The following is a 12,731-nucleotide window of genomic DNA, read 5'->3' as shown; positions in this document are numbered from 1 at the left end:
ATTCAGAGCGATTCATAAGGTGATAACCGAAATGAAATAAAATAAAACTTACATAAAACGTCAACGTCAAATGTCTCACTTGCATTTCCAAACTTGTTTGTCGCGTTGCAGATCAGACTACCCGCAACACCAATATCTATGTCTCTTATTATTAATGTTCCATTTTCGACGAAATAATTTGTACCTGTATTTAAAAACAATGTGTCATTTTTCGGTCAGTTGAAAGCTTTTTACTAGAACCTTTCAGAATTACTTGTTATCTTTGATTCAGTATTTTTTCGTATTCTAAATTAGCATAGTAAGTACGAATATCAAATACTAATATACGGGTTTAAAATTGTTTGGGTTTATTAAATATGTATGTTTATAAATATATCCATGCACGCTTAAAACTTAATTCATTTATTGAAGGTTGTGATAAAATTCATTTATCGCTAGTCGCTGTGTTATGAGTGTATATAAAGATTATACCGTGGTCAATATTAGGTACATATTATGTAAACGGATTTTTCTTTTTGAAAAAATTGTTTAAGTGTTATAACTAATCAAACACAACGTAAAGGATATTAATTATGGTTGAATGTGTGAGTATGTGAATGGGTGTGTGTGTATGTACTAGTATATAATATCGTATAAAGTTGTTTCGAGTTGTAGGATGTTTATTTACTTTCATACAATTTTTAACAAATTAATGTTACCTAGAGTAAGAGGTAATCCATCTTTCATCCATAAAATGTCTGGTTTCGGATTTCCGGTGGCGTTACAGTGTATTTCCAAAGATCTATCTCCAACAACAGCCGTTAATTTTCTCGAAGTTAAATCATTCACAATCGATGGAGCATCTGTAGTATAGTAAAAATTATGTTATTATTACTGTAATTTTACATATAATTTGAATGCTAAAATAACGGGTTAAATAAACATCGATTTTTAATGCAAAATGTCACATTTCTAATAACTAATAGAAAAGTAGAAAATTAACGGTTTGTTTACGAATTTCAATACGTTGCACGATTTTTTTTTAAATACTTAGACGCCACTGTTACAGTGAAAATCACCTGGAGGTGTTCCGAGTATTAGTCCTGCGAGACCTCTACATAACTATCAGTAACATCAAATTCGTGTATGTAATTTTTTAGTCGTTACCGTAACTTTTAACGCGTGAACATAACTACACACACGTTTTTTTGCAAAAAGTAATAATAATAAATCATTTATTTGCAAGAAAATGGTGCATTGACATCGATCAATTATATAAATTAGCCACCTAGACATAGGCATGCAAATGTTATATTAATTTTCATTCAGTCACATAACAAGAACATCAGCACTATGTCATAAAAATAAAATAAGGTTTTTTTTTAATTGTTGCCAAACGAACGGTCCAAATACTCGCCCACGCTATAAAGGCACCTTGGCATTGGAAATTAAACCAAATTCCCCTTGAAAGCATTACACGGCAGTGATCTATAACTTTTGGGAAGGTTATTAAATAGTTCTAGGCGTATACTATATGCAGCTGCCAAACCCTGCGAACGACCGCAAAAAAAGTCTGCCACCATCGTAGCGCTGCGTTTTTATTCAGAGCGATTCATAAGGTGATAACCGAAATGAAATAAAATAAAACTTACATAAAACGTCAACGTCAAATGTCTCACTTGCATTTCCAAACTTGTTTGTCGCGTTGCAGATCAGACTACCCGCAACACCAATATCTATGTCTCTTATTATTAATGTTCCATTTTCGACGAAATAATTTGTACCTGTATTTAAAAACAATGTGTCATTTTTCGGTCAGTTGAAAGCTTTTTACTAGAACCTTTCAGAATTACTTGTTATCTTTGATTCAGTATTTTTTCGTATTCTAAATTAGCATAGTAAGTACGAATATCAAATACTAATATACGGGTTTAAAATTGTTTGGGTTTATTAAATATGTATGTTTATAAATATATCCATGCACGCTTAAAACTTAATTCATTTATTGAAGGTTGTGATAAAATTCATTTATCGCTAGTCGCTGTGTTATGAGTGTATATAAAGATTATACCGTGGTCAATGTTACATATGTAAACAGATTTTTTTTGAGAAAAAATTGTTAAAGTGTTACAACTAATCAAACACAACGTAAAAGATATTAATTATGGGTGAATGTGTGAGTATGTGAATGGGTGTGTGTGTATATACTAGTATATAATATCGTATAAAGTTGTTTCGAGTTGTAGGATGTTTATTTACTTTCATACAATTTTTAACAAATTAATATTACCTAGATTAAGAGGTAATCCATCTTTCATCCATATAATGTCTGGTTTCGGATTTCCGGTGGCGTTACAAGGTATTTTCAAAGATCTATCTCCAACAACAGCCGTTAATTTTTTCGAAATTAAATCATTCACAATCGATGGAGCATCTGTGGTATTATAAAAATTGTTGATGTTATTTAACCATATCAACAATATATATATTGTAATACGTAGACATCCTTTACTTAATTGTAATATTTTAAAATCGTTATTCAAACTTACATAATACAAATACTTGAAAATCCGCTGAGTCGAAGCCTTTCGTATTATTAGCCTCACATTTGTATCGTTGTAGGTCATCGCCTACACCCAACTTGTCTATATGTAACGTTTTCCCGTTAATAGGCAATTTCAAAAATTCATTCGATGATGGATGTTTGTAGAACCATTTAATTGAGGGCTTTGGTTTTCCTTTTGTAACCCTGTAATGTAAAAAAAAGGTTATATCTAAACTAAAATTTGAATTACGAACGTAAATCTATTCTACACGTACTATAATGTACACAGACAAAAAATAAAGAAAAAGGTTGAATCACCAAAAAGTTTCCGTTTCTGATTCAACCTTTTTACCCAATTTATTTGTTCACCATTTATAGTTGTCATGTCACTCGAAACACTATAATTAGGTGGAGGCAAAAGGATGTGGAAAGGGTGGCAAGTCACGATTCTCAGGCGTCTGCCGACCGAATAAAGTGGAGAGTTTCAGTAGGACAGCCACCTTACAGAGAAGGAGACAGTGAAAGGGAAGAATACGACTGATATAAGAGAAGAAACACTGGTGTTAAAGGGAAAAGTTCTTTGAAGTAAAACTTCTTTGAGCGCGACTAGGCTGTAGCTCAGTATTTTTTCTGACGGAAGTAACGCTGTCTGTGTAGTTTCCGCTATTTAAAAATAATAACGATAGCGCGTTTTATAATTATGTCAGCGCCATCTAGTGGTGCATTATTTGAACTGATTTAAGTCAATTTCTTGGTAGTGATTATTTTGGATAGCATTCACTCGTTTAATTTGATACTGATTCGTGTAAATAAGTTATTATTAGTATATTTATATTTAAAATGAAAATACATCCTAGCTTGCTTTTCTTTTGTTATATATACGGCCTGATTTTTTCGCTTAGTTTCGTATTTTACCATTTTGGAAGACGTAAATTAATACCAAATTATTATCTTAAAAATCTGGTATATTCTATATAAAAATAAACAAAGTTGTATAAGAGTATAGTAAAGTGAATAAAAGCTATAATTTTTTTTTATAATTCATAAAAAAAAATTATAGCTGTCACGGGACGCCTGGCAGATGTAAAACATCGACATTCTTTTGTAAAAGTAATATGCAGAAAAGAACAGATTGTGATAGAAACTAAATATGTCATAATGATAAAATCAAATATTACGATTTTTTTCCAGATAACGATGACTATTTGTTGAATAAACATTATTTTCATTAAATATTTTTAATGTGAAATTTACAACTGTATTTAGACTGTATATCATATAGCGTGGCGATGCGTCGCCACGGCATGCGTCGCCACGCCAGAAATCGGTTTTACGTGCGGCTATAGATGTTTCACATCAAAACAACAGTTTTAAATAATAAATAAATTGGAGTTTTTGAAAATCTCTAAATATACTTATTAATATTACTTTTAAAATAAGTAAATTAATAATAAATTTTCTGACGATGGCGACATTCTATAATATTTAATAACAAATATATATATCGACATGTGCTGATATAACATTTGTATTTGAATAATCTTTGTGAAGAACATGAAATATTTTTTCAAAAGAGATGTGTGGGCCTGGGTATCCGGAAACTATATCCAGGATGATCCCTTCCCACGGTGAAATAAATTTGCGCTGGTTCGGCTATCGCGTGTCAGTATAATTAAAAAGGAATCCACAAACGATAAGACTATGACTAACACTTACCATCAACGGTGTTGTGCCTCACTCCAAATCCGGGATCCTTAAATCTATTATATAAACGGAAATGCGGTACGGTTATGCGGTATTCAATGCGCACGCGACAGCGGTTTTATTGCAACTATTATGACGGGACGCCACCGTTATCGTCTCCGGTTCGTGTGTCAAAGTCAAATCGAAGTGTCATCCTTCTTTGACCGACACCCATTTAGCGCGAACAAAATACAATTAAATTATAATATGATATTTATTATTTAAGTTGATATTAATTCATTTCAGTGATATATGCCGTTAACGCTAAAGAAGTTTTACTTCAATCGCGTGTAAAGGTTACGCGCACACACTTTTTTAGGAAAAGTTTTATTATACACCCTCTATGGTAGAGTTAAACGTTTGACGCAACCTTGTTGGAAGTCGCAATAAAAGTTTCACTTAAAAATAAATGAAATCAAAATAGTAGATACTTAAAGACATCTAAACCAAAACTGTCATTATCAAGTGTCTTTGTTTTTTTCTTTTTCTGCGTGTGTACAGCTTGCTAGTCAGTGGACTGTGAAATGTGTGTTTAAAATTTATATGTATTGAATGTCAGGAGTAACTGTATAGTATATTTAATGTATGTTTGAGCAAGCTGCACTAGATGACTAAATATAATATGAGAGGTTGAGACGAAATAACCTCACAACCCTACAGACGTACCCTAACACATAAATAGTGAATATATAGATAAGTACGGGATGCCACCAAGAGACCTAAGGTAACAGACGGAGCCCTACGGGTAGGATCAAAGGACGGAGGTGGTGGGATTATCTCAAAGCAGGGTCACCACGATAATTAAGGGCTTGAAGGAGTCTTCGCCACTTTGAGAGGAACCGAGAAATGATTAAGACAAATCTGAACAGCGTGTTTTACTGAAAATTAAAATACCTGCAAAATATGTGAAGGCTTTGACCCATCTCTTTGAAATACTCATTTACAGATGCATCGATCTTCGGAGCTTCTGACAAAGATTTGAAATCAATCGATTTTTCATCAAATCCCATCGAATTATTGGTTTTACAAATGAAAATATTATCTATATCGTCCGTTGTTTCAAATATACTGACGTATGATGATACGTCAATTGATATTTTCTGTAACATTAAGTACTTAAATTATATCGCCGGGAGTCGAAGACTCGCCAAGGAGTATAGACACAAAAAAATGTTTTTATATTATTTGGATTGTACAGATATTTTTAAAGTACGTCTAAATACTTGTATTTAATTAAGTTTTTTAAAATCTGATTTTACAATATACCAAAATCATTTAACTTTAATACCTTGCCAATATAAAACACGCCAGCAGCATCAGTCAAAAGAATATCGGGTTCAGGAAAACCTTTAACATTGCAGGTTATTTGAATTTTTGAGGTTTTCTCATCGTTTGTGATTTTTAGTTCATCTATTATTGGCTTCACTTCTTTTTCACTGTCAGTTCCTAAAAGCCATTGAGTAAAAAAAAATAAAATTTGTTTCGTTCTTTAAGTTGATGTCATTGTCATCTGCGAAAGTGACTAACTTTGTGAATATTGTGACTGTTCTTTGTCTACTAATCATTTTTTATTTTATTGTTCGGACACATCAGGTGTACCGTATTAGGTATATTTAAAAAAACTCTGTATTATGTCACTCTCATCTGCTCATTATCACTTTAAAATACTAAATGCGTAGAGAAACCTTAAAGGCATTAAAATATCTGATCAATGTTAACTAACAAATTAATTTATGTAAACGAACCAGATTTTTTATTCCAAGGGTCAACAGCTGATGTGGAATATCTTCTTATGTTTTCTTTTGTCGATGTGATGATGCCATTAACCTTTAAATTTAAAAGTAGTAGTAATAGTTATTAACTGACAATTATACGGCGCGACGCAACGCACGCTGAAATTTCAATAAGATTCTATTTAAAGAAAAACACTTTTTTACGGATTATAGTTATGTTTTATTGTATTTAAACTTATTTTAAGATTTGATTTTCAGATAATTCGAGTACCCTAACTCGAGTACCCGACCACTCGCGCATCATGTCGCAACGTTGGACTGTTCAGTAGTTTTTTACGCAATTCTTATTACTCCTCCTTGATAAAAACATCGTAAATATTATAATCCTGAAGAATTTCTTTTTCTATATGTCCACTTGTGTAAAGTGTACTAGCGCTATCTGAATAGCTCTTTTTTATAAATTAATAAATTCTTGAATAAATTAATCAGATTTACCAGGGCTTTAATATAATTTCTCTAAATTAAGCATCAAACATACACTTACAGTGATTCTAAACATGTCACTTGGTGAAATAAACTCGTCTGTCACATAAAAATTGTCTCCCTTTTTAATTACGCGAAGTGGATATTTTTCTAATAAATTTCCTTCCAAGTCCAGTATTTCGGCAGATTGCAGTTCCACATCATTTCCATTATATGATAACTCAATAGTTAGGTGTGTCTTTTCACCTAAAAAAATATACGTAATTTAATAAATCTAAGATCATTATCTTATCACCCCATATCTAGATTAAAGCATTTAATCGTCTAGGTAAAGGTGCATAATCCAAGGAACATTATTTAAAACAAAAGACTATACGATGGCATGTCATCGTGTTATGTAGCTGAAATTTGATTTGACATTCATAGTCAGGATAATAATAAATAAAATAAGTATTAATACTTTATTTCAAACAAAATTCTTCTGATAAAATTATTTGTTACGCTATTCCGCACGCTATGTTGTGAGCGAGTACGTCTCTTCCGTGGTTCATGGTTACAATCACTATTCAAGAATAAAATGCAGAATGCAGAAAAGTTTTGAACTATGGGTGTATTGATCGATAGAACGATATATGATACGAAACCAATAACGGGTGAAATAAAGAATGCATCATTATGAAGATCCTTCTTTCTTAGTAAGTAGCAGATGTCACAATAAAAATAAATAAACTTATGTGGAAATGGGCGTGTCTCATAAGAGGCACAGAGAAGTGGGAAAATAATATATTAAACTAGTGCCTAAGGTACAAAACACGCGGTTTAGTGGAAAGAGGAAGTCGGATTAGTGGGATAGACCAGATAGAGGAAACAGCAGGTGGTATATCGCATTAGATTATCAAGTGGCACGTTGCGAACAGTAATGGTGGGATTTATTGGAAACCTTTACCAAAAGATGATAGAAATATAACCTAATGTATTAAAATGTAAAGTATTTAAAATAGAAGGTATGTGGGAGAGTGAAATGATCAAACAAACCTGCTACGGGCCTTGGAACAGCCTTCTTGCAATCCTCAACAGTTGTCGGCGGTAGAACTAAAAATCCATATTGAAATGATACGTCAGTAGATGCCGTAATATCAAGATTTGATTCGCCGTAGCTTTTTATTGCAGCTGTAAAATCACCGGCCACTGCTGGATCTATTTTAATTATCTAAAATTTCATTATACTTTAAACTTTTGGTAGGTATCAATCAACGCATAGGTTTTATTCAACGATCTGACCTCAAGTCTTGCTAGTCAAAGGAAATTTGGTTCTTTAAGGAAACTAATTCATAGCGAAAAGTGCTGTCAGTGACAAACATTCCCTCTGAATCCTTTTTTTTTGTTTTTGACAAACCTAGTTAAATAGCAATTTATTTAAAACGTGGTATTTAAAAGCTGATGTTATCCGTTTCCAATTAATCACAGTTAATCTTTTCCGTCATTTCCGCAGATATTATTTCAAAGTAACCTTCAAATGTTGGAAGTTAAATAAAAAATAAAATTTATAATATTTATGATTTCTTCATATAGATAATTCATCCTAAACACATACTTATATTGCTTCTATAGCTATTTCTATAGCGTAGTAATTACAGAATCTTGAGCAGTGTTGGCCTAGTGGCTTTAGCGTGAGTCTCATCGCTGAGGTCGTAGGTTCGATCCTCGGCTGGGGCACGGTATCAAATGGCATGTATTAGATTAACAAACGATCATTACATTACAGAGAACAGTTACATGAATCTGGGGCCCAGATCAAAGAAAAAAGGCAGCACCACTTTCACAACACCAATATCAATTACAGAAAAGAGCGTACCAATTCTTAAAAGGCCGGCAACGCACTCGCGAGCCGTCTGGCATTGAGAGTGTCCATGGGCGGCGGTATCACTTAACATCAGGCGAGCCTCCTGCTCGTTTGCCCCCTGTTCTATAAAAAAAAACAGAATATTAAATTTATATATTTACTGTTTAACTTACATAAGTTTCCTTTGACTCCAGAATTGTTTCGGTTTTTACTTCATTACCTTTGGAATCTTTCACAACAATATAAGGATCATTACCCACAAAAGACAGCATAAGAGACTGTACTTTGGTATCAACTGAAAACTAAATAAAATATTATTTTAATTACAAAATAACGTGTTTATGTTGTTGTTATTTGCTATTTAATAACTTATCATGATAATATTAGTTTCAATAGTAAAATGATATAAGCAGTACATATATAAAAGGACTGATCACCTACTTGTAATAGTTAAGTATATAACTGTTAACAGCCAATTAAAATTTCATTCATGATTTATGATACGCAAAAACCGTATAACGTAACAATCATATGAGATTTATTAAGCATGGACTACCTTTTATTTATTAATAAAACATGTAAAAAAAATTCTAATCCATACCCCTTTAACGGGATCTTATAAATGGGACATTGACCCATAAATTAAACGGTTTTACTAAATTTGTATTGGGGGGTAGAGAGCATACGGGACGCCCAAATTTTGTGTTACCGGCCCTTGAGAGAGAAGTATATTCTTACTCTTTGCCTCTGAAATGAGCGGTATATATAAGTATACTGTTTTTACTTACAGGAATTTCTGTTGTTATTTTTTCATTGACATCAGCTGGAAAGTTTCGATTGTATATTTTTTGAAACTTATATTTAATTGTATGAATTATATAATCCATTATCTGAAACCAAATTCATTTCCAATTTTAAATCACATGGTTTTAAGACTAACTCATAAAAGACAGACTTTTTATAATATTATTGCTCAAGGCGGATAAGTAGAACATTTTACATATCCATTGCAATCTTTTTATACCGCATAACACCGTTATAAAAGGAAATGGACGACAGAAACCAACGTTGACCGGATACCTAACATCGGACCGGTCAATTCTCAATTAGGAATAAGTCTATAATATTGATCATTGATCGTGTATCTCATATCGGGCCGATTCAGTTTTCTTATTTATTTAAGTTTTAATTATTGAAGTAATTTAATTAGGTACAGTAATTTAAATTCATTTTCTTTTTTTTTTGGAGATACCGCTGACCGCTGATATTATTTTCGACTTTCTGATACTTTACACCAAAAAATGGCAACTTTTATGTTTAATCCCCAAAAATTGTGTGACTTATTAGTTGACCGCTCCTTAAGCAGAAGGAATATGAAATACTCGAAAAACATGGCTGGTATTGTCATGGATACAAGGTGAATAGACTTCATGGCACGATGGTAACACTGAAATATTTAGAACTGGCCAGTTAGAAACATTGCTAATGAAAACTTTGGTCGAATTTCAATTTTAGAACTCATTGGTAATTTAATGTAGTATATTACATTCATTTTTTATATATTTTTGTAAAATATTTTAAGGGCGATTTTAAGCAGAAGCAATCTCAATGATGATCCGCGTGACGTTCGTCATTACACAGCGACTACTGAAGATAACATCAATGCTGGGCCACGCATAATAGGAGAAGATAAGTGAGTGACCTATCAGCAGATACGGGCAAGCCTAAGCCTATTAGTATAAGTCAACTTCAAAAAATAACACACGAACATTTAGCCGTCTGGAAGTTCTGTACCGACATATTTAAACCGACGACGACTGGTGTCAGGTTTAGATAAGTTCAACGGCGTTGACTCAAATGCTTTTGTTCATATCGTCACAGGTTATGAAAGCTGCATATATTGCTACGAACCCAAAACCAAAAGACAATCAGCTCAGTGGGTGTTTCCTGTCGAGGATCGGCCAACTAAGGTAAAGAAAGGTCCGGGAAAAAAGATGATTGCCTCATTCTTTGGTCGAAAAGGTCATTTCGCGACAGTTGTGCTGGAAGATGGAAGGACAGTTACTGTAGACCGATATGTCAATCGCTCTTTGCATCGAAGTAGCCTCCTCGAAGCAGGATCCTTCTTCACCACGACAATGCTTCAGCGCACTCCACAAAACGGATTGTTGAATATTTGACTATGGTAGGTGTCAAGATAATGAGTCATTCGCCATATAGTCCTGACCTGGTGCCTTACGAATTTCATTTAATCCCAAGAACTAAGGATAAAATTCGAGATATTCACTTTACGGTCCCTGAAGATGCGGTGAAAGCGTTTGAAAATGCCATAGAAGAGACTCCTAAGGAAGAATGGGCCCACTACTTTTCTCAGTGGTTCCATCGATTTTGACGATGTGTAGAGAGGAACGGAGATTACTTTGAAAAGTCATAAAAGTATTTGTATAAGTATTGGCGACTGTACTTCATACCAACTTTTCGATTTCGAAATACATGAAATGTTTTTAGTTGTTGTTCTTATAGTAAAAATCAATATTATTACTCTATTTATCTATTTCTATTCCTAAATAATTAAACAAAAACTTTAATATACATATAAACTTCCTAGTGATACTTCAAAGTCCTACTTTAGAGCCACGTGTATAGATCATAATTATTATAACATAACTAGCGGATCCGACAGACGTTGTCTTGTCTATACGTCTTTAATTTGAAAATTTCAAACTTTTTTTAATAAGCTAAAACATCCTGGACCATTTTGATGAAAATTATTATTCAAATGTTATGACAATATCTAACGATCCAGCACATGGTCTACAATAACACAATGATCACAAAACTTTTTTTTAATTTGATCGCAGCGCTAACTGTCGGGACAGACTAAAATTAAAATTCGAATATTATTTAAAATTTGACAGTGCGATGGTAGCGCCGTCTGTCGGATCCAATGTAAAACATTCCAAAATCAACAACTACTAATTAATTTAAAAAAACATTGTCCAGCGGACATAATTGTGAATCTAAACCATTCTCGAATCTCCACGAACACACACAAAAAATTTCATCAAAATTGGTCCAGTCGTTTAGGAGGAGTTCAGTCACATACACACGCACACAAGAAATATATATATTAAGATAAATAGAAAACCAAGTCGTATTAGTTATACCACATATAACTCATGATCAGCTGGACCGATGTTAGTTAAACTCATTTTTGGTGGATTCTTCTCCGCTCTGAATAGCAGAATCAGCAATAAAATGTCGCATTACAATACATCGATTTCGTGTCCGTTCAAGAAATTCCTATCTGGAGGTGGATGAGGCGACACATAACTAGGCTTTGATCTAAATCGAAGACATGAAAAATGCAGTATAGCAACATTGGCACCAGAGAGTAGAGGAGAACATTAGGATGTTAAAATTTTCTATGCCAAAATGCCAAATTGCTTGGCATTGCGAAACAAACAAAAAAAATAAACATTTCTTTTATTGCAAAAATGTTGCAATCATTATTACCACAATGAAATCCTAAATCAAGTTTAACTAAAGTTACACCATAATACTACTCATGTTAGACTGTTAGGCGGAACGAAGTTAGCCGGGTCAGCTAGTAATAATACTGAGTCAAACAGTCTCTAATTACCGAACGACTTCCTTATAAGTTTGTAATTAGTAAGGTATATACATACCGTTTGTACTTCGTCCCTTTCGATATTAAACACCTCACCCCCTGTAACTTTAGCGAGTTTCTTGTATACTTTGTAATTAAGACTATCTCTTTGACCACAATCATCCGTCAGTAGGAATGTTACCTATTGATTAAATAAGAACGTTAGGAGGTAAGAAAAATACTAGTATCTAGGCAGAAAAAGAAACTTTAGTAGTAAATAGACAACATTTTATGTTTAGGTTTATGCCATCCACATGTTTTATAAAGTTGTATTCATTCAACAAATTACTACATAATTACTTAATACCTATTTAATAATCTAAAACTGAATTTCCATAACTAGTCCAATCATGACGTCGGAAAAATCCGGTTAGAAAAGAAAATATACCGAGAAAGCCATATTTTGGATATTACGTGGGGGGCGGCTAGAAAAGCTTAAGTTCAAATTGTCGACCAAAATAACCTTGTGCAATTTCCACCATCCTGAAAAAAGGGTTAAATTCAGTTTTTTCATAATAACTTGGTTCCCCGTTGAGATACGAAATTTTTTGAAGAATACTTTTTTGTTGCTCTTTGCCCGTTCTACATCTATACGCCACGTAATATCCAAAATTTGGCTTTCTCGGTTCATTTTCTCTTCTAAATGTATATAATGACTGCAGTAAACTGAAACTAATGACTATGAAAGTTAAACTTATGGTTATTACTGTCACCTTGCTTTTATATGAGGATAAA

The 12,731-nt window shown here is 33.0% G+C and overlaps 1 protein-coding gene across 1 annotated transcript in view; it reads right to left on the bottom strand.

Annotated features, from left to right (window-relative positions):
• The window catches only part of LOC110994325 (hemicentin-1-like), an 87,692-nt gene that overhangs the window by 55,921 nt on the left and 19,040 nt on the right, over positions 1-12,731 (bottom strand). The window contains exons 7-9 of the mRNA XM_045628680.1: positions 1,632-1,763; positions 699-842; positions 53-184 (exon numbers count right to left, since the gene is read on the bottom strand). Coding sequence (XP_045484636.1) covers positions 53-184; positions 699-842; positions 1,632-1,763 — 408 coding nt within the window. The remainder of the gene's footprint in view (positions 1-52; positions 185-698; positions 843-1,631; positions 1,764-12,731) is intronic.

This window comes from Pieris rapae, chromosome 6 (genome assembly GCF_905147795.1).
Source record: "Pieris rapae chromosome 6, ilPieRapa1.1, whole genome shotgun sequence".
Taxonomy (NCBI): domain Eukaryota; kingdom Metazoa; phylum Arthropoda; class Insecta; order Lepidoptera; family Pieridae; genus Pieris; species Pieris rapae.
The sequence above is the reverse complement of the archived record's forward strand: the minus strand, read 5'-3'. Positions and strand labels throughout refer to the sequence as shown.